Source organism: Saccostrea cucullata, unplaced genomic scaffold (genome assembly GCF_032062105.1).
Source record: "Saccostrea cucullata isolate Sc308-1 unplaced genomic scaffold, CSIRO_AGI_Scuc_v1 ctg1910, whole genome shotgun sequence".
Taxonomy (NCBI): domain Eukaryota; kingdom Metazoa; phylum Mollusca; class Bivalvia; order Ostreida; family Ostreidae; genus Saccostrea; species Saccostrea cuccullata.
This window is the reverse complement of record NW_026937402.1, coordinates 19610-47500: the sequence shown is the minus strand read 5'-3', so window position 1 is coordinate 47500 and position 27891 is coordinate 19610. Positions and strand designations below refer to the sequence as shown.

General features: G+C 31.7%; 2 protein-coding genes across 2 annotated transcripts in view; both read right to left on the bottom strand.

The window, feature by feature from the left end:
- The window catches only part of LOC134248133 (uncharacterized), a 45631-nt gene extending 23748 nt beyond the window's left edge, over positions 1–21883 (bottom strand). The window contains exons 1-2 of the mRNA XM_062730545.1: positions 21873–21883; positions 1220–1279 (exon numbers count right to left, since the gene is read on the bottom strand). Of these exons, the coding sequence (XP_062586529.1) occupies positions 1220–1268 (49 nt within the window). The 5' untranslated portion in view covers positions 1269–1279; positions 21873–21883. The remainder of the gene's footprint in view (positions 1–1219; positions 1280–21872) is intronic.
- LOC134248132 (uncharacterized) lies at positions 6790–16972 on the bottom strand. Its single transcript, XM_062730544.1, has 13 exons — positions 16916–16972; positions 16480–16650; positions 14420–14575; positions 13361–13408; positions 12887–12958; positions 12543–12605; positions 11645–11686; positions 11392–11469; positions 11060–11131; positions 10630–10689; positions 9107–9292; positions 7056–7183; positions 6790–6926 (listed from the first exon to the last, which is right to left on the bottom strand). The coding sequence occupies exons 1-13, from the start codon at positions 16962–16964 to the stop codon at positions 6831–6833; spliced, it is 1221 nt and encodes a 406-aa protein (XP_062586528.1). The 5' UTR covers positions 16965–16972; the 3' UTR covers positions 6790–6830.
- Positions 21884–27891: the final 6008 nt, after the last annotated feature.

Here is a 27891-nt window from a genome sequence, read left to right as displayed (position 1 = left end):
CTAAAATTCCTTGCGGATGCCCCAATTTTTTTCCTATTTTTGGGGAGGTGGGGGTTGACATATTTCTAATAGTTTATTCCACTCTTCTTTTTGTTTTTAAAAACCGTCCGATTTTGTTTTCATTGCCGTCCGATAATAAATTACCAGACTGGTAATTATTATAATCGGACGGCTACAGGTAAATTTTTAGACTGCAAGAACAAAGGCATGACGTCACAGCAATGTTTTAAGGTATAGTAAAACTATTTCATGGACTCTTGTTTCTCATTTTCCTTGGCAATTATGAATTACCACATGCAATTTTACCATACTTACATGTAGTTGTTTACTTTCTAAAAGTGTAACGAACCTGTAAGAGCATGGTACGTTGTGTATTTTTACATTACCAAAAGTTAAAACACTTTGCGTATTTTTATCTTCTTACTAATATTTTTCTCTTTTAACATGTTATAAATAGGGATGTCAAAATTTTCAATAATTTATAATCGAATATTCGATAGGAGTATTCGAATATTCAATAAAATAAATACATTTTGCATTGTTAAATATATATTTTCACTCAACCAGTATACGTTTTGTCATTATTTTGGAATAAATTTCACGTAGAGTTTTGAAAATACAAAATAATAATATTTTTAACATTTCACAGAATATATGAAGAGAATACATCCAAAACTTAATGAAAATTTGTCAAAAGATTCGATCTTTAGTATGTTCCAGATTAATCGATTGTCTTACCAAAGTCTACACTAGTCTAATTACTCCTACAAATGTATACCACGCTAAACAATCATCTTTTGAAGAAAAATTAAAATCAATTAGTTCTAGCTAATTAATTTCATGATAATTATTTTAATGATATATACATAAACAAGGGACCCATGTGTTTTCTGTAAAACTGTGTCCTTACTACATTACAAACTGATTCTAAGTACTTGGCATTGTTATACCACTAATTAAATGACCAAAGAATAATTTATTCTAATAGTTACACTCTTCAAACTTTTAAAGTAATCCAACAGGAGTGTCCTAATTTTTTTTAAATCAAATCTTATTCCTATTATTAAACCGAATATTCGAATCATATATTTATATTCGAATATATAAACTCATCGAATGGATTTTCGAATATACGTTGCAATCCCTAGTTATAAGTATTGTATGGGTTAGTGAAAATATTATATGATTTTAATTAAAATGAAATGATTAAAACACCTACGTGATATGTATAGAATCCAAATGGTAAGTATGAGGATACCAGATCCCATGGTCCGCCTCTCTAGAAAATAGTAAAAAAGCTCAATTTAAAAAAAAAATAGAAAAGGTTGTTTTGTGTATAATGGTCACATGGCTTTGCACTGCCAAAGACTTTATTGACGTAGAACTGAATGGATTAATCCTGTGTCTTAATGAAGGAAAAACATGTATTAGATCTATTTTTCAATCTGTCTTTACTGAATACAATGTATTAGAATGTTTTATATCAGCTTAGCATAATATTTCGTATGTTATAATTATAAAATTTTTAATTAAAAAAGAGGTACACAGATGTTCATTAAAAGTATAGATGATATACTGAAGCCACACGTCGCATGTAAATTTTACCCATAGATACAGAAGTGCAATGATGTTCGTTAAAATGATCTTCAATAAAATGTAATTCATGTTCATATTCAGTCCAATTGCTCAAAGAATTTGTTTGTTCCATACTGTTATGTAATGATAGAATTGAAATTGAATATGTTTTGTAGATTATTCTTAATAAAGTTTAAGTATTGCTTTTTAGCTTCATATACGAGGGTTGTCCCAAAAAGTCGTAGAAAATGTTCATAACTTTTTAAACATGCAACCAATACTAACCAAATTTTGCATAGACATAATGTATTCAACGTTCTTTAAAATTGTGAATTTTTACATATATATCTTTCATACTAATGATATTAGGACGATTTATATGAAGACCGATAAGGTCTGTCGGCGCATGAACAAAATTCGGAATAATTTACGCATATAACTATATTACATTTGCTCTTATTTCTTTAGTACTATGTAAAACATTGAACTAAATTTTAAATCAGTGAAACCAAAATCAAAATCTTCATAATATGTCAAAATGTCATATAAATAGCATTAGAAACAGACGATTGGTGTCCTGATTTTCAAAGTGTTCTTGGAATTGAGTTTGATGAAAATGACGTCGTCAAACGTGTAACCGGCGCACGGAGATGTAATAAATTGTTTTGAATATGCTTTGTACACCTCAGAGATGGGAAAATAGAGTACAAAAGTGACATTACACACGAGATTTTAATAGGGAAGTTATTTTTAAATGACATGAGAGTTTTTCTCTTTACCGAAAATAGTTACAGCAGTTAAGAAATAGAATACTGTTTGTTAAACGCAGAAAATGGGGAACAATTCGACCACGAACGACGTCAAACAATGTGTATTCTCTGCTGCCTACAATCTATTGCGATCTTTCGACTAAATTTCGACTGAAATGTGAACCTGCTTGAAAAAAACAATAAAAAACCCGGACAATACTGAATTTAAATAAGTCCCTTAGTCAAGAGTGGTCTTTCACTTTAAAAAAAAAATTTGAATGTTAACAGACGCGTGTGAAACAAAAAAGAGATCATGACGTTATAAGAGACGTAAATTACGCTTGCTTTCGTGCGCCGATGTACACTTACACACATTCTTTATTTTTTCATAATTTTCTTATTAAATGTGATATCATCATAAAATTTGAAATGCATGATCATAAAATGTTACTTTTTGCTATGACAAGAAAAGAAATTTAATTTAGCAAAGAGAAACTAAACTGTTTTCTCTGTCTACGAATGTTTGGGACAACCCTCGTATGTGTATATTAACGAAAAGAGCTATTTTAAAATGATTTAAAGCATATTGGCTATTTAAGTTCGATTGAATGGCAGTGTATTTCATGCCCATTATATGAAATTTTCTTTGAAAAATATTTTGACAAATTTAAAATATGCATTCAGTCGATTCGATATAATATATTTTGTCCCAATGAGCAAAAAACAAAATATACCACCGAGTCTGCACCAGCTGATTCATATTTTGATTTTTACTGACTATATATAGGCAATTAAGGCAAACGGACACAAAATGTCTTCCACTTTTCCATCGACTTTCCTTATTTATGTAGTAATATTCCACTCATCACTTACTTATGGTGTTTATGTTTACCCTTGTTAATTCTTAAGAGCTTTCTCTGAGTACGATCAATTTTAAAGCAAAGCATGCTATTCACTAATAAGTTGATGTTACAGGATTTTACAACCTCGTTCTACATTGGCATTTCGTTTATTCTACAGTTGTTATAATGGCCTTAATGTAAATATAACCTAATCATGGAGTCGAATTACCACTGACGTGCTCCATATTTAGCGCAAGGCCTTTGTTTTATACTTAATTGACAATGGAATGTATCTGATCAATACATAAGGTTCACAAGATGTGAGCGACGTGACTGGTCAACAGGGTATGCTTGCTCCTTCAAAGCACCTGATTCCACCTCTAGGATTTCCAAAGGTCCTTGATTCATGCGCTTTTCAAAAATTTGTTTATAGATTTCTTTTAGATTTATCATCTTCACCTTCTATATAATAAAATGAACTTTTTAAATTTTAAGATATATTTTGAAAGGATTAAATATTTAAAGATTAAACATTCAACATTTATCGAGTGGATAGTTGCGAACTTCCCTGGGCATCAGTCGATTCCTTGTTCTCGAAAAAAGTCACATTGAATTAAATTTTCTCGAGATGCAAAAGGATGATTCATTAAGCAAAGTCAATTCTTTGATAATTGATAACAGTTTATCACAACACTTAAAATATGCTTAAAGCAATTAGCTCCTTGGCAATGGAACTTGAATAGTAAGTATTGTTGACATGCAGATATTTCTATGTTGGGAACAACAACACATAAAAAGGTATACAGAAAGGGACAATGTAACATTTTAATAAATAGATATCGTAAATCGATTTAATAATATTATTGTTGATTCATTACGACGAAGAACCTCATTTAAATCAAATTAATATATCGGTACAGTGTATTAACCAGTACCTCAAAGTAACATTGATTTATTGCTAACATTGTTTTAGAGATTTTTGACAGCTAAAACAACATAAAATGCAACAGTTTTAATGAGGAAATTGACTTTGCCAAAGATCTTAATTAAGCTTTTGATAAATTTGTTATCTACGAAATTCAAATGTAAGGTACGTACTGTCTGAGCGCTTTTCTTAAGTGTCCGATATGAACTGAAGATAAGGACACAAAGAAATATGGAGACACAACTTTGTAGTTGTACTCCACTCAATGATCCAGAAAGCTTCCTTAAGGTTCATGAATATATAGCTATTGTGTGTTATCTTCTTATCAACTAGCTTTTACGATTTTTGGAAACCAATGCATTTTGTTCTTTTAAAAAAACTGTGGGGCTTAATTCTTGTGGACGTTGCAATTGGTGACTTAAATGTAGGAAAGTTTACTATTAGAAAAAGTTCGATTTCATAATATGGAACGAATAATTCTAGAAAGAATTATTTCCTTCATGTCAAAATGGAACGTGTTATATTTAGATAAAGAGATATACGTGAGATACGTGCATCTACTATTGTAAGGACAAGTTGTTGACCTTCAAAAAAAGAACCGCGTCTCATAGATCATATAGCTAGGCATGTGCTTCCAAAAGACTACCGAACGACTCTAGTTTAAATTGAATGATATATTGTTAAATACAAAATATTTTTTGTTTTATCTTAAAACAAATAAAATTTCTTACTGTTAGAAGTTAAAGAGATACATGTAATGAAGTATTAGTTAATGAAATACAGGTACCTTTTATACATCAGATGTAGCTTTGATCTTTTACAAAAGAATTGTAAAGGGTGGCATCTTTACTCCAAAGTTCATATGGCAAGAGTAAAAATATAAGCAAAGAGATGCTCCTTTTCACTCATAGTTCATGTCTTACCATGAACAATGGCGTCAAATTATGTTCCGCGAAAATTTTCTCATACATGAAAAGTACGCGGCGGGCATGGCCGATCATCGAAGGAATGCTTTCTCCTCCATAGCAAATGATCGCGCCTCTGATGATTCCCAGTTTGTATTATTTCAAGGAATAGTACGATCGATTACCATTTGTTGTCTTCAAATTGCGTTCTCTTTCACAACATTTCGTTAAAACATTGATACATGTACACCCTGAGAGGGTGACTGGGGTTGTTTTTACTGTTAATAAACATGGATAAATTCAATTGTTATGCCACCGCTTTTTAAGATTTGGGGACACCTTTTATGATCTATCTTCCGTCTCTTTATTTTGTCCGCAAACCTGTAACTTTTGAGGACTTGCATATTTGAATGGGAATTCCTTTTCACTTGGTATTTACTTTTGGTACAAACACATTTTACCTCTTAATCATGGAGTTTGATCTATTTTTTGTCTAATTTCAATCTTGACTAACTTAAAAGCATCTGAAGTTAAGGTTTCAATATTTGATATGTGTTCCAGGTGATGAAAACTTTCCTAGGCTGAATTGTTTGATAAGACCTATCTTTGGGAAAATCCTCATATTCAGAATGAGGATTTTTCCTTTCATTATTTCAATAAATGATATGAAGGTCAAGATCTAGTAAATGAAAGGTGCCTACAGACATATCAGATAAGAAGTAAATTTCTTAATTGATGCTGAGCTTGGTCAAATAAGGTGCTTCGGGGCATACTTTGTAGATGAACAAGATGAAAAATCATACTTTAAACTGTCATTTCCAGTGAAAACTTAAGAAAACCAGTCAAGAAAATAGGGTTTTTTTCCATATCAGACAGAGAATATGTAGCCAGATTGCCAACAGTCTTTCAGAAAAAAGTAATTTATATGTTCTTGGCCTCTTCTTTAAAATAATGTGAAAATAAATGTAGGTATCAGGACTACTTTTCATATGATTTCAAACTGAATTCCACGAAGAAACTTCATTTTCTTCATAATTCTATTAAATCTGTTAAGTACGGAAAAAAGAAAGTATATTGAAAGTGATTATGACGCCATAATGGTTTTAGCACCAAAAAGTTAGTCTGAAGACTAGCTCTTGACCTTAACAATTACAGATGCCCTAGGTTTCTATCTGTTTTGCAATTATAAAGGACATACTAAAATGTTAGGGGAAAATTACTACGTACATAGTAATGTTTGTGAAACACAGTTGTTCCTATATGGTACACTGTAGCTCTTGGCGAAAGTTTAAGTTTCTCAAATGCAATCAAATCCCAATGTGAAGAGATTCAAAATGTTGATACCCAAAGGGCGTTTTTGGCGGAAAGAAACTTCCGCTTAATCAAGTATTACGCTAAATGTCTTACACATATATACATTAATAAGAAAAAAAAGAAATGCGCTAAATCAAATCTACGCTAACTTGTACAAAAATCAATTTCCGCCAAATATCGTACACGCTAAATATAATACATTTACAGTATACTTTGTTGGCAAACGCCCAAATTGCTATTTATACTTTCTTTGCAAAAACAAAATTACTTTCATTGCAAAATTCCATAATATAATTTAGACTTTCTATGCAAAAGCTCAAATTGTAATACATAGTTTCTTTGCAAAAGTCCAGATTGTAATATATACTTCTTTTGCACAAGACCAAATTCTTTTGGAAACAGGGATTATTAGAATGTATGAATTCCCGACCTTCACCTTTTATTTTTTTGAGAGAATGCATTTTCATTCATTTCAAAGACCTGCATATTTTATTTACAGCAGAAACAACATAAATAAAGTCTACATCCCAAGATATTTTCTAAGACACTCTCTATCATCACAGCAGTAGATTTCTGAGTTGTGTAAAAATGTGGTCATGAAGTGACAGTCTTGACTCTGTAAAGAAATTACAAGTTTGTTTATATCAATAATTGCAAATCATTTACTACATAACACACTTACGAAACTTACGTAATTCATAAATAATATATTTTAATAATGACTGTTAAGCAAAGAGTAACTTACTGGAATACAATGTACAGTGAATTGAAATCCGTGGCCTGTTGCAGCCCTCACCATGCAGGATTCTGATGCTGAGCAGGTCTGGTTCCAAACACAGTTTAAGTTTTCATCGCAAGAGGGACAAGGCTTACCTAATCAGAAAGGGGCACATGCTAAGTTTATTTTTGATTATATGCATATAATTCCTCTAGCTAAAAATTTACTGTATTATGAAGCGTAAATTCGGTAAATAGATAAATACATGATACATTAGTGGTAGCTGAAATTGTAGTTATTGATGTTGTGATAGTGGCTAAAACCAAAAGGTTAATAATACTCAGTACTCAGTGTCTTCATATCTTAAATCAAAAAACTAGACAGAAATGATGTTTTTATTATCCCGGATCGATAGATCGGGGGCGCATATTGTTTTTGTTCTGTCTGTCTGTTTGTTTGTCTGTCAACTTTAACCTTCGCCATAAGCTTTAAACCATGAAATATAGGGACTTCATATTTGGTGTGCATACTCCACTAATTTACTAAGCTCTTTCAAATGATATCAAGGTCTATGATCTTGTGACCTTGACTGTGATCTATATGCTAAAAATACCTTTTAGAACCTTCGCTATAACTTTTGAAGCATGAAAGTTATATCTTACATCCAGACTGGCCAGTAGTTTGTAGGGCTGATGCAAATACAAGTGTAATGTAACTGTTAGACTGAGTGTAGAGTGTTCTCTTTTCAATTTTTGTTGTTTTGATTGTTGTAATTAATATAAATCTTATATATATGTTTAGATAATACTCGAACAAGATAAGGTAGAAACGCTATGATAATACTCTAACAATATACATTTGTAGATGATATTCATCAAGCTATTTATTACTTTGCTATTTTGTTAAAGACTTTGTTTATCCACCTGTTTGAGAATGGGGTGCTTGGCTGCTTCCGTTAGCGTATTTAGTTTCAGCAAATTCTGTTCATTAATGTGCAGGTGTATTGGTTCACAAATCAGTTGACATTCGGAGCTGCAATATCAATTCTAATGAGTAGTTTCGAACAAGTTGTGCATATCTTGTTTGATTGCAGACAGGTGCCTCTGCTTTTGCTTATTTATATATTGTACATGTACAGACAATAGATTCTGTTAAGTTACTAAAGTATTTTGCAGACATCTGATTCTGCCATATATTGCTGCAAAGTTGTTGCAAATTTAATTTGTTGCAGACATTTGTTCTGCATGTGCTATTTCAGCAATTTTTACACAGTTTGTGTAGCTGAGTATTTAAAGTTAGGCTAGGTATAGGGTTTAAGCTCGAAGCTAAGTTTTAGCCAGGCGCCCCATTACTGAAATTTGAACACTTGCAACAGTAACCTAGAATTGCAAACAGGGGTTTGTTGCAACCGAAATTTCTTTTAAGCTACTACTAATGGAAGAGTAGCATTTAGGTGTCACTAGTGGCTGTGGCTATACATGTATTTGCAGTTAGCTAGGTGGAGCAGTTTTTTACTCGCACCAGTATCGCCAGAGGAACTGTGGGATCATTTTATGAGTGATCATAATCAATTTGTAGAAACTTCCAGCTTATGAATAATTGAAAATTTTGTCATCAACTGTCTGTTTATCAGTTGAACATCTGATCCCAGGGTTCAGCTGTTTTAAATAGTTTAATAATTAATGCAACCATCTCCCATTCTACCAACAAGCAAGTTTAATCATATTGCAGGAATTTGTGTATTTGTTAAATTTGTTTGCCTGTATTAAATTTCATAAGTAAAATTTGGTGTTTGGCTTCTCTAATAATTACCTATAAATTTCACTAGTGCAAGGGCAGTGCGGATTTTAGAACATGCAGTTGATTGACCTAATCCAACGATTAAAATTTTATGATTTAGAAACTCCATTATCTTAATTCTAAACGATCACAATTAAAAAAATATAGAGAAAACGTTCGTCGTGTGATCGCTTATTAACTATTTATGAATCTGCTTAAAGTTGTTGGCGTTGAAAAGGTAATTGTGGGATAATTATTTGTTGGTGTTTCTGTTGATGTGATGATTGTTGTTTGTTTACTTGTGGTTGAAGTTACGGACGGTGTTGTTGTTGTTGTTGTTGTTGTCGATGGTGAATTTGTTGTCGTAGGTTGAGTGGTGGTGGTTGTTGTTGAAGGTGATGGTGCTGTTGTTGTGGATGTTGTCGTCGTAATAGTTGCTGTGGAAGGTTGTGTTGCACCCTTTGTTGTCTTTGTAGTCGTAGAAACTTGTAAGTAAAGGATATATGTGTTTTTATTATAATTTTTTTTCATTCCGTAAAAATATTTTTTTAATCCATACTGAAGAACAAATCATATTTAGCAGCTTTCAGTCTCCTAAAGAAGTTTGATATGACATTAAAGGGGCATGGACACAGTCACAACTGATTTTTTTTTCTACCAATTTTAATGATTACAATTTCTAACTGAGACAATTCTAATGATCAGCAAAAATTTTAACATCATCTTTTATTTACAAAGGAGGTACAGAACTTACAATTCTTCATGATGTAAACAAGGCTTGTGCCTTGTTTTTGTTTACATATAGAAAATATCATGTTTATAACAAAACAAGATTCAGCAAATCACTAGAAACTGTCTAATTGTGTTTAGAATGAACTTCTTTATTGAAAAAAATCTATTTTGAACGAACATATAACACCATGTTTATCCTAGTATGTAACAAAAACATTGGACGGGCCTTGTTCAGATAACAAGGCTTAGGAGCTCTAAATCTTTCTTGTATCTTGACATCTGAAATTCAATATTTTGATCATTAGAAATACCTTTGTTAAGTATCTGAAAACGTTAAATGGAATGAAAATTTTTGTCTGAATCTTTGTCCATGCCCCTTTAAAACTCTATAGCAATTCTATGGGATAAAGATTAATAATAAACATATTTGTATATTTATTACTTAAATACGGTATTTTTTTTTATAATTACAAAAATGAAACGTTTAGCCCTAAAACATGCTTGATGTGGGAGATGTTAAAGAGGATTTGGTGATATGTCAGTCAAATTGAAACGGAGCAAAGAAATGAGGAATACAGAAATGCTTCGATTATGTAACTGTTGTCAATTTGTTCTGAACCAGATAAGATTTCCAATAATTGAATGCATCTACACCCGATCTTAAATGTTCTTTAAATCTAGCAAGTTTTCAAGTTTTTTTAAAAAAGAAATGACGTTATACTGTAAACCAACTATTATTCGCGTCATCTTTTATTCGCGATTCGTCAGTTTGAAATCAATGCGACGATTATTTTCCGCGAGCGAGGAAACATTCTCTACAAATCCTTGGCAAAATGAATGCTTCGCGGCGATTAATATTCGCGGGTTAAAGGAGGTCGCGGAACTCGCGAATATTTCTCGCACGCGAATAAAAGTTGGTTTACAGTATTTGAATCCTCCATTTTTCGTAAAATAAATAAATAGGCCTACAAACTCAACAGAACACACACAATATAATCAATTTAATTCATATTTATCTATTTTGCAAGAAACATATTTTTTAATTGCTGTTATAAACACTCTCATAAGAAAATTTTATATATATATTTACCATGGGGAGAACCTTGGCAGGCCTGATAGCAATTTGGATCATGATTATGCTCATAAGCAGCTGAAATAAATCTTATTAAAATTGCATCATACATTTTAACCCAACGGCATAGTTTTACAGTTAATAATATGAACATTTGGGTGTGAATTTGTTGATACATGTACTTTGATAAAAAGTTATGTACTGTGAAATCACGAATTTTCGTGGGGGTTAATTTTCGTTTTTTTTTTTTCGAGGTATGAAGAGACCCGCGAATTTATGTCCACCACGAAATGTAAAATGTTACATAAATAACTACTAAAAAATTCTCCATCCACGAAATGAAATCCCCTGAACCAAAGTTTTTCTTTAAACCACGAAAATTTGACCCCACGAAATATGTGATTTTACATATGAATGGTTATATTATTCTCTTATGTGTTATTAATACCGTGCATATGAGAGATAAAATCATCTAAGCATCGGGTGTTCATATTGCTTATGCGGAGAAGATCTTCCCAGACTGAAAAAAAGCAATATGATTGAATAAGAATGAAAAATATACATTTTTACTTAACATTATTTAAAAAGCTTATAGTAAATAATTTATCAATAAGAACGTTTTAAATCCAATAAAACACGAAAAAAAAGAGCAAAATATAACAAATAAGAAGACACAAGCTTTGATTTTCATTGCTAGAGCCGTTTACAGTGACTTCGTTAATTAAATATAAAAAGATATTTCCAATTATGTATCGATGCCTCAAGAAACTATAAACCCACCTTTATTACGAGTCTGGCATTTTATGGTTGCACCAGTGTGATGGAAAGGTAGATTAGTGAGGTACGTGTTCATTATCACTAGACGAAATAATAAAGTAATGGACTCTTTCGATGGTGAATATGGTTTGGTATTCATAAAGGATATCTTTTTACCCGAGCCTATTTATAGACTATATAAAAATATATTTTTTCTAGTTATTAAAAGAAAAATCTGACCCTTAATAAAATATATACGTAAGATATTCCTAAATACCTTGGAAGTGATGGTCTTGTCTACAACTTGCGTCATAGATATCTGTCAAAAAGAAATCTAATTTATGAATTTTATTAAATTTGACATCAATTGTTCATAGTGGGAGGTAAATACTTAAAATCAGAAAATTTCATGTTTTACAAAAAGAAAATAAACTTTCTTGGGATGGAATTGAGACTTTTTTTTCATGTATGAAGCACGTAATCATTGTATGAAACTTATCGAGTCTTTAATTATTTCAGTTTGAAAACTTCAAATACTCGATGATTAAGCTCTTTTTCTGATTAAACCACGATAATTTGGCCCCAAGAACATGTGTGATTTTACAGAGAACAGGTTGGTGGAAAACGAAAATCCCGCTATAATACTGGTACATTACTACCAAAGTGAAATACCGCAGTGTTTAATCCTATTGTGACGTCAGCAAACCCGCGATCTACCTTAAGTGATCTTTTCTACTTATGTTCGAAAATCCTACTTCAATGAAGATTAAAGTTATTTTAATCAATAATTTGTGCACACGCGTGAGATAAACTGAGGCTCACACTTTCTTGAAATCTAATGCAATCACTGGTTACCATGTTAAAATGTCATTTCTGTTTTAAGATGTGTGTTCGCATTATGAAACGCATCCGTTGAAAATTTCATAAAATTCCCAAAATGTAAGGGTACCAAATATAATAGCAAAATTAACGTTTCCTCTCAACCTGATAAATGCATTCAATGGTGGAACAGGAATTGGATTGGATAATGGAGTGTTTTTCCTAAGTGGGATTTCAACAATCAGAAGGAAGGAAGAACGAACATTCCAACAGCATATGTTCCGCCCCACTTTCAAGCGGTAAAAATCGATTCAATTTAATGAACTAAGAACAAAATTTGTCTTGTTTAAACTTACTTGTTTTTTGGTATGGATAAAATATATGTCTATTTAAACATGTACAGCTTGGTAGATTAAGACCTGGAAAGAAAAGACACGATGAAGTAACAGAATTTCAAATCTTGTGAAATATGGTTTAACTCTTGAAGGTATTTCAAAAATATACAACTCTGAAGTCTTATAATTGAAATAAAGTATGCTATGGTTTATCTGAAACTCTGAAATCCTATGATCAAAATAGAGTATACTATCATTTATTTGAGTAACCATGTGAAAGCTAGAAGATGTGAATGTATGTCTGTTGGTCGTACACAGTACTGTGCTTTTGAGTTCTGAAATTAACCATAGCTATCGGTACGTACCTGCCATTTTCTTCACTAATGTTGTCGCACAAATATGATCGGTTTTTCGCAGGTAATCCAATTGTTTAAACACTAAAAGAAAGTTACGATTAAAAAGAAAGAAAAGCAAAATAGGTTATATGCTTGTGAAAAAGTTTAATAATTTCTTAAGTGACGCTTTTTAAGTTTATATACTGTATGCAGGGAAATTTTCGCCCCTGTTTTCTTCTCGCCCCTTTCGCCCTAATCTTGATTGGGCGAATTTAAAAAGGGGCGAATTCAAAGAATACCATATAATTTCTCTACCAAAACTGTGACTGGGAGAATTTAAAACAGGGCAAAATTCTTGCAAGTGTGAAAGGGCAAAATAAATCGGGGCGAAAATAACCCTGTATACAGTAAATCAGTACGTTTACAATGATAATGCGTGATCTTTCACAGTTGTCAATTTTTTGAGGCATAAATATATGCATTTTAAAGCAATCTATATACTACCCGAATAAGGTGAAAGACAGTTCTCCCTTTCTGCATTGTTAAAAACATCTGAAAATATGAGAAACACAATTCAAGCAAAAAAATTTAAAGATAAAGACCGCGGCAGTAAGTAATTGTCAATATCCTTGGGATATATCCCAATTGCAATTGAGCATTTTGTGGGAAAAAAGTCCAAAAGGAAAAACATCCCAACTGACACTTTTTCTCCCATGGCAGAAAGGTGGAAAAAATGTAAAGTCTACACATCTCAATTTCACCATGGGGTTCTGACTTTAATATATATCTCTATATTTTTTAAATATAGAAATGTTTTTGAGTTCTACATAAGATCTAGACCCAGTTAAGAAATATCATCAACTGTTTAAAAACTTTTTTGGGCATTTTCATCAGAAATGTTTCTTAAAAGTCTGGACAAAATCGTGTCCGGGGTTGAATTTCGCACCATTTGCAATTTAAATATGAAATAATTTCGATCTTCATGAATTAAACTCCATTAAAATAGGAAAATGAGACACCTAATCATATCTCAGATGTTTATGGGGGTATGTGTTTGCTCTATTAAAATCCCAGTCTGTACTGGACTTTTAACTAGAATACATGCAGTTCGTTATCTCCTTATTTCAATGCTATATGTTAATATATATGTATCTTTTAACATCATTGCTATAAACACAAAAACTAGCTTCAGTGAACTTGTAAAATTAGTTAAATTACACTGGAGAACATAAACACCATTACATGCTAACCAGCTCTAGTTTTCTATTTCAGTATCTCTCTTTAATGACTTGTACATTTTGATATCCAGAGAACTTATGTATTCTTTCTACTAATTTTTGTTTCAAGCTATAATGTCGGTTTTGAATAGATTGTCTAAAGTAATTTTGAGAGAGAAAAATCTGCTTTATAAGGAATGTAATTTGAACACAAGAAATTATTTTTTTGGTTATAAAAGTACTTTATTATTAAAAATTTCTTTTGATTAATAATGTCCCGCAAAATATTCTGGATTGATTGTGCAACATTTTATTACTCTTCTCATATAGATAAACCGATACAAACCTCGGTAATATGAGTGATTATGGAGGCATAAATTATGTTGATCTACATGTGTTGCAGACATATGGACAGAAGGGTTAACCCCTGATCCACCAGAACTGTGGGGAGTGTGTCCGCTGGAAACTTGGATAGTTTCACCAAACAGCGCTCGATTACATTCTACGTTTGAGCAGTAAAGTAATTTGTAACATCCGTCAAGTAACTTTAAAATTTTTTCTTGAAAGAGTGATTTTTTTCAGCAAGAAATTCATGTACTGGAAATGTATATACATTTTAATAAAGTATTACAGAAATGAATACTTATGATATAATAATTATATAAGATGTCGAAATAGATTTCAACAGAAAAATATCAAATAATATCATATTTCTCTATTATTCTAAGCTATCTGATTGGCTGAAACTTGATCACATGATCAAGTACATGACAGCGTAGTGACTCCTGTTACTATTCATAAATTCTAGCCAGCATATTGACCTCATGTTTCTAAAAATGAAAAAAAAAATTCTAAAATTACAAAAGTGGTGCCTTAAGGAAAGATGATACAAATAAACTTTTGTCAAAGAATTTGAAAAAAACAACTTGGGTCATGTTTAAGTGAGTAAAATGAAGAACTTTCACCGGGTACTTTTTAATTTTTAATTCAAATTTGCACAAAAAATGAAATTAGACGTGAAAACTATTTGTATAGATTAAAGCAATATTTGAGCTGCATTTTTGAAAATTTTATTTTGCTGTTAAAATGTATCATTATGATAAATTTGTCTGTAATCTGAGCCTTTATGATCAATTAGACTAAAATAAAACAGAAGAAAAACTTCTATATACAATCAAATATACAGTTTTATATATTAAGAAATCATAATTGTACAGGACAACAGTAATGTAATTTTGAATCAATCGAAGCTTATAAAAGTTTCTTCCATCGCAAATATGAAAAACAGAAGTTTATTAACGTTATCTTTTTCTGTCATTCAAAATGCTAATATAACTTGACCTTTCTGAAAAACAATTCATCTTTTTATAATGATGTTCTGTAATAATTGGTTGGATGTAACAATGACTTGAATAAGAATCTTCTTTATATTAAAATCAATCAAAAATATTTCTTATCAATTATGATAAAACAAGTATAGTCTCTGAAATTACATTCCTAACTTACTCTATCAGTGAAAAGGACACAATAAAGATAGAACTTTAATTTTTTGTGTTACAGAAGATGACAGAAAAAACTTATGGCTTGTCCATATTATTTTTCAAATTTGGTATTTTAATTTTTATGAAACATATATAAAACAAATGTAGCCTTTTCATTCCGTCAATCCATATATATATAGACTCCATAGATACATAGACTTCAGAAAAAAAACATATCGATATGCTTTCCTGTGAAGTTGATATAACTTTGGGTCGACCTCATGCTATGTAGCCAATCGGTATTCCTGTACTGCTAGGAGACAGAATCCGTAGGTGGTGAGTTCAACTCTGGGCTGGGGCGGAAGTGGATATACTTATAAATATGAATTACTTTATAATGCGTAATTTCACTTCAAATGTACATTGTATTACAATTATAGCCTTTTGATGAGGTCAATCCCTCGATATATAGACCTTAGAGAAAGCATATCGATCGAGCATGAAGTGCGAGGTCGATATGCTTTCTCTTAGGTCTATATATCGAGGGATTGTACCAAATCAAAAGGCTACAATTGTTTTATTATTTTTTATTAATTAATAAGAAATGTCTTAAAATTCTTCTTTATAATTCTCAGTACCTTCTCATACAAGGCATTGTTATGTCATTGCATTATGACGTCACAGTAATGAAAACCAGCTGCAGTATCTGTTTTTAGAAACATCCAGTCTATAAATACTATTGTGACGTCAGCACTATTGTTGCTTCACAGAAGAGCGTTTCCAATTTTAGAAACAGCAGGTTTATAACTTTTTAAAATAGAAACATCCAGTCTGTAACACTTTTTATACTTGATCATGTGATCCAGTTTGAGCCAATCAGATAGTTTGCACAATAAAGAAAAATAATAATTTGAATTACTCTCACCCGGCCTCCGATCTATGAAAGTATGGGTTGGTATGTTTTCTAAAACACATGTATTAGGATTCAGATATGTCACAGGAGGACATGGCCTGAGAAAATTCTGGTTCCCCCGTACATATACATAACATCTAATGTCCACATAAGGACGAATATTACCGGTACAGCATTCACCCACTAGAAAGACAACAAGGCATAGAAATATCAGCTAGTAAAAAAATTAGCTTGTAACTTGTTTACTTTTTAACGTGTAATGAACCTTAAATGGTACGTTGTGTACTTTTACATACTCAGTAATCGAAAGTTTATACTATTTGTGTATTTTTTTTTAAAAAAATTTATTAATAATAATATTTTGGTCTTTTGACATGTTTTAGTATTATATGGGTTAGTGAAAATATTACAGAAAATGATTTCATTTTGAAAAAACTTTAACACCTACGTGATATGTATAGAATCCAAAAAGTAAGAATCAGGATGCCAGGTCCCATGGTCCGCCTGTCTAGATAATAGTAAGCATGCTCAAGTTCAAAAATAAAGTAGTAATGGTGTATTGTGTAATATAATCACATGGTTTTGCACCGCTAAAGACATTAGAAACGTAAATGTAGAATGGAATGGATCAATGTACCTTAAGGAAGGATAAACATCTTTAAGGATGACGTTTACTCAGGTTTCAGAAGTTAGACGGGAAATTTTATAAAGTATAATATGTTAAATCAAAAATTGTTCTAAATGGATAAAACAACCAAGTTTTAATTAAATATCAATTTAAAAAATTAATATTTTATAACTTAAAGGAAATATACAGGAACAAAAATCAATGTTTGGTAATGCAGAGGAAATTCGGACTAACTTTGCAATTTTTTTTATTTTTGTCAAAATTATAATTTTTTTGCAATATAAATAACAGTATGAAGGTGACTTGTTTTTCTAGACATCATTTTGCAAATTATATATGTGTTAAAGCTCATAAATTATTTCAAATAATTAAATGCTATGAAATAAAGAAATTCAAAAATATGAACAAATACCATTGCAGACAACATATTTCAATAATTTGATCATTGACCCCATATAATATTAATACCGTGAGAATAAGGGCAACAAAAGTAATTTGATTCTATAAATGCTTTGGAGTTCTTATCATTCAGATTTTTGTAATATTCAATTAAAAATGGGAAAGAAATATAAATATGACAGAGGAAATTCGGACTGTTACAATTATCAAATTTATGGCCCTAAGTCTAATCGCTTCTTTTCATGAAGCAACCCTGTTCCATTGCTATAATATTTCATTATTCAAAGAGTTTTGTTGCTTGTAATATTTTGTGAGTAAAGAAAAACTTGATCATAGTATGAAAAATTGGGGTATTTTCCGAGAAATACTCAGAGGCCACTAGCATGAAAAGTAGGTCATTGACCTAATTATTTGAAATTGAAAATTAACACAAGAATTATAGGTTTATAATGTGCAGTAGGTGGTATTTCGTTATCAGTGGAATTTTTAGTCTTCTGAGTAAAGGTATACCTTAAGATGAATTCTTCAATATGACTGCTCAATATAACGATGCATTATATCAGATAAGTGTAATACTTTGCATGCTATATTTTTTTTTACTTAAAAAGGAGTTACAGACTTTAAAAATTTGTTCTGTACTCATGTAGATAATGACAGATAATAAAGTGCTGTATTTTGTATGTTCTTCTGAATAAAGTATAAATATTGATTTAAACTTTATACAAAATAATGGATAGAGTTTTTTGAAAATTATTTTTTTAAACTTAACTTGGATATTAAAGTTAATTGAATTGTTGATATGAAGGATATGGAGATAACGAACAGTATTCAAAATCAAAGTTCATGAAACAATACAACATAGGAGCAGAGCAAACACCTCCAAAACATCAGAGGTGGGATCAGGTGCGATGGAGGAGTGACCATCTCCTGCCGAACCGTCACACCCGCCGTGTGCTCCTTGTCATGATCGGGAAATACGGAAAAAACGTCGTCAATCCAGTGTATAAATAATGGACTGACAATTAGCATGAAGAACTTCAGTCAGCATTTTACTCAATGATAAATTGTATTTGCTGACAAGGTAATTATTTCGAACATAGAACGAACGATATGATGACTTTAAACGAGAGAGCTGTTATTCTTTCTTCATCAACTTGCTTGTCAATAATTTACCTCGTTTTAATTAGAAATTGTTCATAAGTAGAGCATGCACTTGCATATCGAATCAACTGAGATATATAAACTCCGTATGCAGGTGATGAAGGTATATTGCTGCATAAGTAATGGAAGTTGACAATAGAAAAGTCATCACGTTAATCATAGAGCTTGGTTGTTAGATTACCATTAACGTCCATCTAAAGCGAAATATCCGAATAAGAAACAGATGTGTTCGACTCTGTGGTATCTTTGATCTCAAGTTTACCAGGATATATCGTATCATAAGAATGGAAAATACTGTTGTTAATTAACAATACGTCGTCGATATATCTAAATGTCGAGTTGATGGCCACAGAAATTGTTTTCATCTTTTCACGCACAAGATTTTGCACAAATTCTGCTTCATATGAATACAAAAATAGGTCTGCTAGTAACGAGGCGCAATTGGTTCCCATGGTAATTCTAATAGATTGTTGAAAGACCTAGACTCTAAAAATCACATAGATATTGTCAATCAGAAACTCAAGCATCTTCTTGATGTCAATTCCAGAGTACTTGTGTATACAATCAGAATGTTTTTTAACAAAATAAGTTTTCAAATGACCAACGACAAGGTAAGTAAATTTACGAGTTCCATTTAATTAAAAAAGCAGCTGTCAATGATTTCAAAAGGCGGAAACTTTAATTAAACTTGGAGAATTGTTGTGTATAACGTTGAAAAGTCGTCAGTTTTTAAGCTGTTGATTTTGATGAAATCTTGTGATTAAATTGTTCAAAAGTTCCTTGGAATTTTTAAGCATCCACATTTGTTTTACACCATTTCTAGAACATATTGCAGCACAGTACTCTTGAAGTTTCTCCTTCACTACTGTTAATATCTTAGTGAGCAGTAAAGAAAGAGGCTTAGTTGAACATTTACTAAAACCTGGTATCCATTATATACTGAAAGCATACGTAATGTTTTTTTTTTGACCGCATGACCAAAAATTACGATAATTGGTCAGATGAGAAATTTAGTTAATCAGAGTTATGAATTACCCAACCTTGCCAATTGCAACATTTTATGAAATGTTCACTGAAAATATGTTGACAATTTAATATGTCAACTCAAACTAAATATATAGTTACAGTAAACTTACAATAAAATACTCTACAGAGTCTGCCACATCTGATTCATATTTGAATGTGTTCTGACTATTTATAGACAATAAAAACAAACTGACACAAAACGAAAAGACCTCAGCTTTTCCGTCGAATTTCCTTATTTATGAAGTTATATTCCACACGCACCTGCTTTTGATGATTAAGTGTTTCGCTTGTTCGCTTCTCAAGAGCTTTCCCTGAGTACGATCAATTTTAAAGCGAGGCTTGCTATTTACTGATAAGTTGATGTTACTTGGATTTAACAACCTCGTTTTAAATGAAAGAAAAAGTGAGCAAGCTAACATACCCCACGCTACCCAAAAACTCACATTTTGCTACCCAAAAACCACATGAAGGCCAACACAGACAACATGCGAACCTTGTTGACTAAACGGAGATGGCGATGGATAGGGCATGTGTTGAGGAAGCCAGCCGACAACATCACCAAGTAGCCCTTAGATGGACACCAGAAGGAAAGAGGAAACCTGGTCGGCCAAAGACCACCTGGCGAAGGACGGTTGAAAAAGAAATGAGGGACCACAAGCTAACGTGGGGAGAGCTGGAAAGAAACGCTAAAGATAGAGAGATGTGGAGAAATCTAGTCCTTGCCCTATGTGCCCACGGGCATAACAAGGACTAGAACAGAACAAAGAGAACTCAAAAACTCAAAGTGCCGAATATCCTGAAAAAGTAAAGAAATCGGAATTTCCTGATGCACATCTACACATTTTGTCCTAAATATCTGCAAAGTTTGACCAAATTTTGTGCCGCAGTTTATGAGGTGTTGCGCTGAAAAAACTGTTTATCTCTATATTCAAGATATGGCAAAAAAAGTAAAAAAGTGCCGAGGTTACCAGAAAAATAAAGGAATCGGAATTTACTGGTAATATGCATATTTACACACAGTGTCCTAAATATCTGTAAAGTTTGACCTCGTTCTGTGCAGCGGTTGAAGAGGAGTTACGCTGCCAAAATGTTCATCTCTTTATGCAAGGTATGGCCAAAAATCTAAGTTGAAAATTGCCGAAAATCCCAGAAACAATTAAGGAATCGGATTTTCCTGATAATATGCACATCTACACATTGTGTTCTAGATATGTGCAAGATTTGACCGAATTCTTGGTAGCGGTTTATGAAGAGTTTTGCTAACAACCTGTTTATCTCTATATTCAAGTATGGCCAAACTCTTAAGTTGAAAAGTGCCGAAATTCCAGGGGAAAAAAGGAATCGGAATTTCCTGGTTCTCTACCTCCAGCAAATTGTTGCGTGGGGTATAATTACTATTTCGTAAATTTTACGGTTGTTATAATGATCTTGATGTAAAAATAACATAATCATTGGGTCGAAGTATGACGGGCGTGCTTCATACCAATTGTAAGGCCTTTCTTTTATAATTATATTGACTATGGATGGAATCTGACCAATACATAAGGCGCCTTCACGGCGGACATGACCGGTAAACAGGGGATGCTTGCTCCTTCTAGGCACCTGATCCCACCTCTGGAATTTTCTGAGGTCCGTGATTTATGCCTTCCTCAAAACTTTGCGTGTTAATAGATTTTTCTCAGATGTGTGTTGTCGAAAACAGTCACATTGTATTTTAAAGTTTTCTCGAGATGATAGGAGATGATACAAGATATTTCAAAATATGGCAGCACTTAAAAAATCCTTTAAGCAATTAACGCTGTTAATGTGACTTGTATAGGGAGTCTTGTTCACATGTCTATATTTTTATGTTATGGGACAACAAATGATATAAAATAGTTTTAAAAAGGGTACATAAGAACAATGTTAAATTTTAATGAATTAGATACTGTCAATCGATCTAATGATATTTTGTTAATTTTTTACAATGAAGTGCTTAACAGTAATCAGTTAGATATAATAATAAAATGTATTATCCAATATCTCAAAGCAACATTAATGCTTACATTATTCTTGGATGTTCTTGACAACAACAACAAAAAAAAAACCCATAAAATGTAACAGTTTTTAAGTGGAAATTGATTTTGCCAAAGTTCTTACTTAAACTATTGATAATTTTATGATCTATGGAAATCAAAATTAAGGTACGTACTGTCTGGGCGCTTTTCTGTTGCAATATGTGTCCGATATGAACTAAATATAAGAACACAAAAAAATAGAAGTACAATTTTATAGCTGTACTTAAATTTCACTCACTGTCCAAGAAAGCTTCCTCAAGGTTTAGGAAGATGTTACATAGATGTTGTGTGTTATCTTCTTATCAACAAATACTATTTTTGGAAACCATTGCTTTTTGCTCTTAAAAAGATTGTGGTGCTTTATACTTGTGAATGTTGGTGACTTGAATGTAGGAGAGTTCAATTTAGGAGAATGTTTGCATTTCATGATATGGAGCCAGTAGTCCTATAAAGAATTATTTTCCTTCATGTAAAATGGCATAAATATAGCTACCTGTAAAGAGATACGTGTCTCAGCTATTGTAGGGACGAGTTGCTGAGCATCAAATGGACCGGGTTTTCTAGATCATAGAGATATGCTTGTGTTTCTAACAGAAAACTCAACGATTCTAGCTTGTTGTAAATTTATTGATATATTGTTAATTACAAAATACAAATGATCTTTCTTAATGAGTTAATATTAGAAGTTATAGAGATACATGACTGTCCCTATTTTATTAGTGGTCTCAATGCTGATTACAATCATGCCAACAGTCTGACTGCTTGTTGTCCGGGAGTAAAGAAGATTATTTATTAGGATTGCATTAATTTTCCTGGTTTTGGCCCAACCCCCAAGGTCCCGGGGGGCAGGTTCCCATGAAATTCATAATTTTTATTCCCCTTCACCAACAGATGCTTTATGCTAAAATTGGTTGAAAGTGGTGCAGAGAAGAAGCTGAAAATGTTCGAATGTTAACACACGACGCACATCACACGACAGACGAAAACGGATACCAATTACTTAGGTGACCTAAAAATAAAATACGTTGATCCTGGTACCTATCAAATAATGTATATATCCGATTTAGCTTTGATCTTTCACATCAAAGGGTGGCATCTTATCTGCATAATAAATATGACCTGAGTAAAAATATAGGCCGAGAAGCTAAGATGCTCCTTTCCACTTATATTGCATGTTTTACCATGGGCAATGTCTTCAGACTAAAATTGTGTCACTGGTGTCAATATCCATCCAAGAAAATATCATGTTATAAATTAAAGAAAAAGTTATCACGGTTTGTCCATAGCCTCATGTATGTTTCGTTTTATAAAGAAAACTTTTGAACTTTTAAGAAGATGAAGAATAAGGACAGATCAGCCCGACAACCTGAGATAACTCACTTTAAATTCAGGGCAATATAAACCATTCTGGATTTAATTATTCGAAATTAATCGCTTTCATTTTCAACATTATATAAAGTGTGTACATCACTGTGATTTTCCAGAAACTTTTACTACATATAATTATGTATCGAGAAAATAAACATAGTCAAAAAAATTACTACACATAATTATGTACCGAAAAAAAAACTATAAACATACTCAAAGCAACACATAAATGAGTAGTCCAAGGCGGGTGTGACCTATCAACGAAGGAATGCGTTCTCCTCCATGGCACCTGATCCCACGTCTGATGATTGTTCTACTCCCAACTTGTATTATTTCAGGAATTTTACGGTCGACTTCTGTTCGTTATCCTCCAGTTGCGTTCTTTTTCACAAACATTTCGTAAAATTAACATTGATACATTCTGAGACAGTGACTGGTGTTGTACTGTTAAACATGGATAAACTAAACTGATATGTCCCCGTTTTTTTAAGATTTGGGGCACGTTGTATGCTCTCGCAGGGTTCTCCATCGTTTGAAATTTTACTGTGTTGCAGAGTTTACGTGAAGCACTAAATCTCGCCGTATTTTCGAGATCAAAATCGCAAATGAATCACTATTCATTTTAATTACAATAGAATACATGCACACACATTTTTAAAAATCACTGATTCGTTACACAAATGGTATGGTCGTACTTATTGATAAAAGTTAAAACACGTATTCTGAAAAGCAGAGGAAATTTTAGTCGATATAGTACAGTCGAACTACTTACCGCTTTTGAAAGTAATTTTTGTGCTTTTTCGTCAGTTTTCTTGATCGAATCACCGCATTACAAAAAACAGAAACTTCAGAATAGTAAAAAGATTTCCTTGAAAATTTAAAACAATTTATCTAGTAAGGTCAGATGATACAAACAATTTTTTTCTTTGAAGGAGACTTAACATCATGTCATAAGTTTAGAAAAGTTGATAATTCATAGATTTTTTTCTCCTAAGAACTAGAAAATAGAATAATCTTGGAAAATATTACTAATATTTCAATAAAATAACAAATAAAGATAAAACACACTCAGTAAAGGTTTACAGGTGAAAACAAATTTCAGAATATGTTAGACTGGTGCTAAGCGTGTTATATATAAATAGAAAAAAATACCAGCCAGGTGAAGTTTAATAGGAAAAGCAAAATGGTAAAAATCAGCCTATAAGATATTGCTGATTTTTTGTCATTTTGTTTTTCCTCATAAAATTCACCTGGCTTGGTATATTTTACTAATGTTTATATTGTACTTTTAGCACTAAGCTAACATATTCTGAAATTTGTTTTCACCTGTAAACCTTTAATGAATGTGTTTTGCTTTTATTTATTATTTTATTGAAATATTAGTAATATTTTCAAAGATTATTTCATTTTCCAGTTCTTGGGAGAAAATATTTTACGAATTATCCACTTTTCTAAACTTTTGACACGTTATGTTATTAAGTCTCCTCCAAAGAAAAAATTTGTTTGTATCATCTGTCCTAAAATGATTTCGGTACGATGATGTTTGACTTATAACGCCAACATAATTCTAGAGTCGTGGCTCTATAGAAAATGCATATTTAATTTTAAAAAAATACGATGTATTTTTAATACAACTACCAATTAACCGCTACATGGAAGTGTGAAATAAATTATTTGTCTTTGTTTCTTCATGCGTAACGTCCGGCGAGGGTCTAGGAGATAACTGATTATCCAAGGTGAAGTCCTGATTAAGTGTTCTACCTGTTAGAATTGAAAGACGGTAAAATTGTTTGATTAAAGTTTCAGTAAAGAGAATTTATATGTTCCGATTTTCTTATTATCATTGATCTTAAGTACTGTGTCGACAAAAAATATACTGTGTTACTGTGTCGGGAGCAACACAGTAAAACAGCTAATGGAGAACCCTGCTTTTGTATCTTTATTTTGTCCGCAAACATTTAACTTTTTAGGACTTGCATGGGAATTCCTTTTAATTTGATCCTTACATTTGGTACAAACATACTTTATCTCTTAATCTTGAGTTTGACCCATTTTTCCTAACTTTATAATCTAGACCAACTTAAAAGCAACCGAAATTGTGATTTCATTATGTAATATGTGTTCCATGTCACGAGAACTTTCTGGAGGTAAAGTGTGTTATAAGACCTTGCTTAAAGTATCAACAAATGTGACTTATAACGATAACCTTAGATTGTCATAGACTTGACATATTGTAACCATAGTCATACCTTTTAAATGTTTAATGCTACGATTCTTACGTTCACATTTTACTCCTTGCCTAAAGACCATAAACTGAGAACATACTTAAAAGTCAATACTTCAAACCAATATAACTTTCGCAATAATTTTGATACTGAAATAAAATTTTCATTTTTGAATTCAAATTGTTATACAGCTGCAAACTTTTATGCAAATATGTTAATTGGTACTCGAGATATCAAAAATTCAAAGATCCAATATTCGACAACGAGTATCTCTGTAACGGATGCATAAATGTTATAACGTCCGTTATAAAAATGTAGGGATAATTCTCAGCCTTCGGGTTATGGCATCTATTTGTATTTTATTTTGTGTTGTTATTAAGAAAAAGCCAACGAAAGATAGCACGAAATCCTACAGTCATTTATGCGTAATTTTATTAACTTCCTGGTAGGATATCTAATATTCACTCCAAGTTTTTTGATAATATCTGAACACCATACAGAATAACTTTGTGTAGCAAAACTGTTCAATTTCTTCTCTAGTTTAAGAAAATATCAATGGTTTTGTTGTATTCCAATTGAAAAAAAAATCAACAGTTTAATTTCTGTCATGATGAAAGTGTATCTAAATGCGTCTCTGGGGGTTAAAGGGTTACGTCTGTTATCAGTTTATGGTCTTAGGGCCTTGTGATAAATTATCCTTTGAGTGCCAACATTTTGAATGTCTTCACATTTGGATTTGATTGCATTTGAAAACACCAGGAGCTGTCATATAGGAGCAAATGTTTTTCACAAACATTACTACTTACGCTGTAACTCCCCCCCCCCCCCCCAACATTTTATTGTGTCCTTTAAAACTGTAGTTGATAAAACAGCCACCCTTTTGCTCACTGGTACTTTTTAGATACTGCATTTTTAATTTGGATTTTCTTGATGTAATATGTTACACTGGGGAGATCAACTAATGTTTTGTTCATTTTTTCAATGAATCATTATGTAAGAGTGATCTCCCCTTAATTTGATTTATCTTTTGATTACCTTTCGTCATTTGTACATGTATAATAAGTGATTAATTCATCCATCAAACTTCGTGTTTGTGTTACTTCAATATGGATGTGATATGATCTATATAAGGTTAGTGTGCGCAAAAACTAGCTTCAGTGAATTTGTTAAATTACAAGGGAAAAAAGATATACTAGTATAGGGCATCTGTAATTGTTGATATCATTTAATATTTACATTTACTGTGTTTGACCCATAAAATTACAAGTGATAAGTACACATAACACACAAGACCTTATCACCAAAGTCTGTCTGGTGTATGAATACAGGGACTACGCCGCTACTGTTAAAACAAAACGAAAATTTCTGTCTGTTATACAATTAATTTATATTTCTTTGTTGCAAAAATATAGTTTATCATTTTAGATTGAAAAAAAAAAAAAATCTTTCATTATTGTTATATGTTATCATTGTTCACTATTTTCGTTTCCGGATTAAGCCGTTCCAAAGGCTGTTCTATCAATTGCAACTTACCTGAAGGATAATGCGGGGATTTTAAACAGAAAAATCAAAATTGCGGAAAATAAAGGGGATAAAAAAATGTAAATATAAGCATTGAATTATCCATTTTGAAAGATGCAGTCTCATAACTGCAATGGTGTGTGCAAACAAATTTTCATAACGAGCCAACACACTTTACCCAATTTGTTTGCACACACCATTGCAGTTATGAGACTGCATTTTTCAAAAAATAATAATTCAATGCTTAATTGAAATAATGACAAGCAAAAAAAAATAACTTCTGAAATATCTAGCAAGGGTTACTATTTTTTAAAGTTTTATTCTTTAATTACCTGCATATGCTTTAGATAATATTAACGACAACACACAGCACATTTTCCCAATAGTTAAAAAAAAAACTTTTAGTGGTGTTCACTTCAAATGCAATGCCACCAGATGGTCTCCTGCATGATACACGATTCTTACAAGAACAAGTGAAAGATATAAAAACAATATATCTAAATTAATTGCAGTTAAAAACTTCAATTTCAGACAGATTTAATTCTTCCTATATCTACCCCATGAATGGAAAATTAAGGTATGTCACTAGTGAAATTTGTTAAATCAAGGATTTTTTGAGGAGTATATTTTGGTTAAGTACTCATATAGTGTGACTCAAAATCGCAGAGAAAATAGGGGGTCAGTGTGCATCTTACTGATCTACGGTACAATGAAGTTGACCTTTTTGCACTTGAACTTTAACTCTTGGGTAAATTACTTTAACCTTTGTCATAATTTATCAGATGTAACCATGACAATAAATATAATTTTTTTTTACTTAAAATAGTTTGAATAATATTTATCATTGAAAAAATCTTGCAAATTAATGCGTGTTAATTATTGTATGAACTTTTTGCACTAAAAAGTAACATATTTGAGGTATTAAAAAACTAAATAGGCAATAAAACATTTTCTTAAATCAAGCTTTTTACGACTTAAGTGCTGATCAGTCACAAGTATCGAGTACTTTAAAATAATGAAAGAAAAAGTTGGTGTCAGT

Bases quoted from the DNA above. Each gene is read 5' to 3' on its own strand.
- LOC134248132 (XM_062730544.1), bottom strand. From the start codon at position 16,964: ATGGGACCTGGCATCCTGATTCTTACTTTTTGGATTCTATACATATCA. The intron at 11,470-11,644 runs GTATTTAGGAAT...TATTTCGTCTAG, and splicing joins ACAAGACCATCACTTCCAAG to TGATAATGAACACGTACCTC. The intron at 6,927-7,055 runs GTAAGTTACTCT...ATTTCTTTACAG, and splicing joins TCACTGTACATTGTATTCCA to AGTCAAGACTGTCACTTCAT.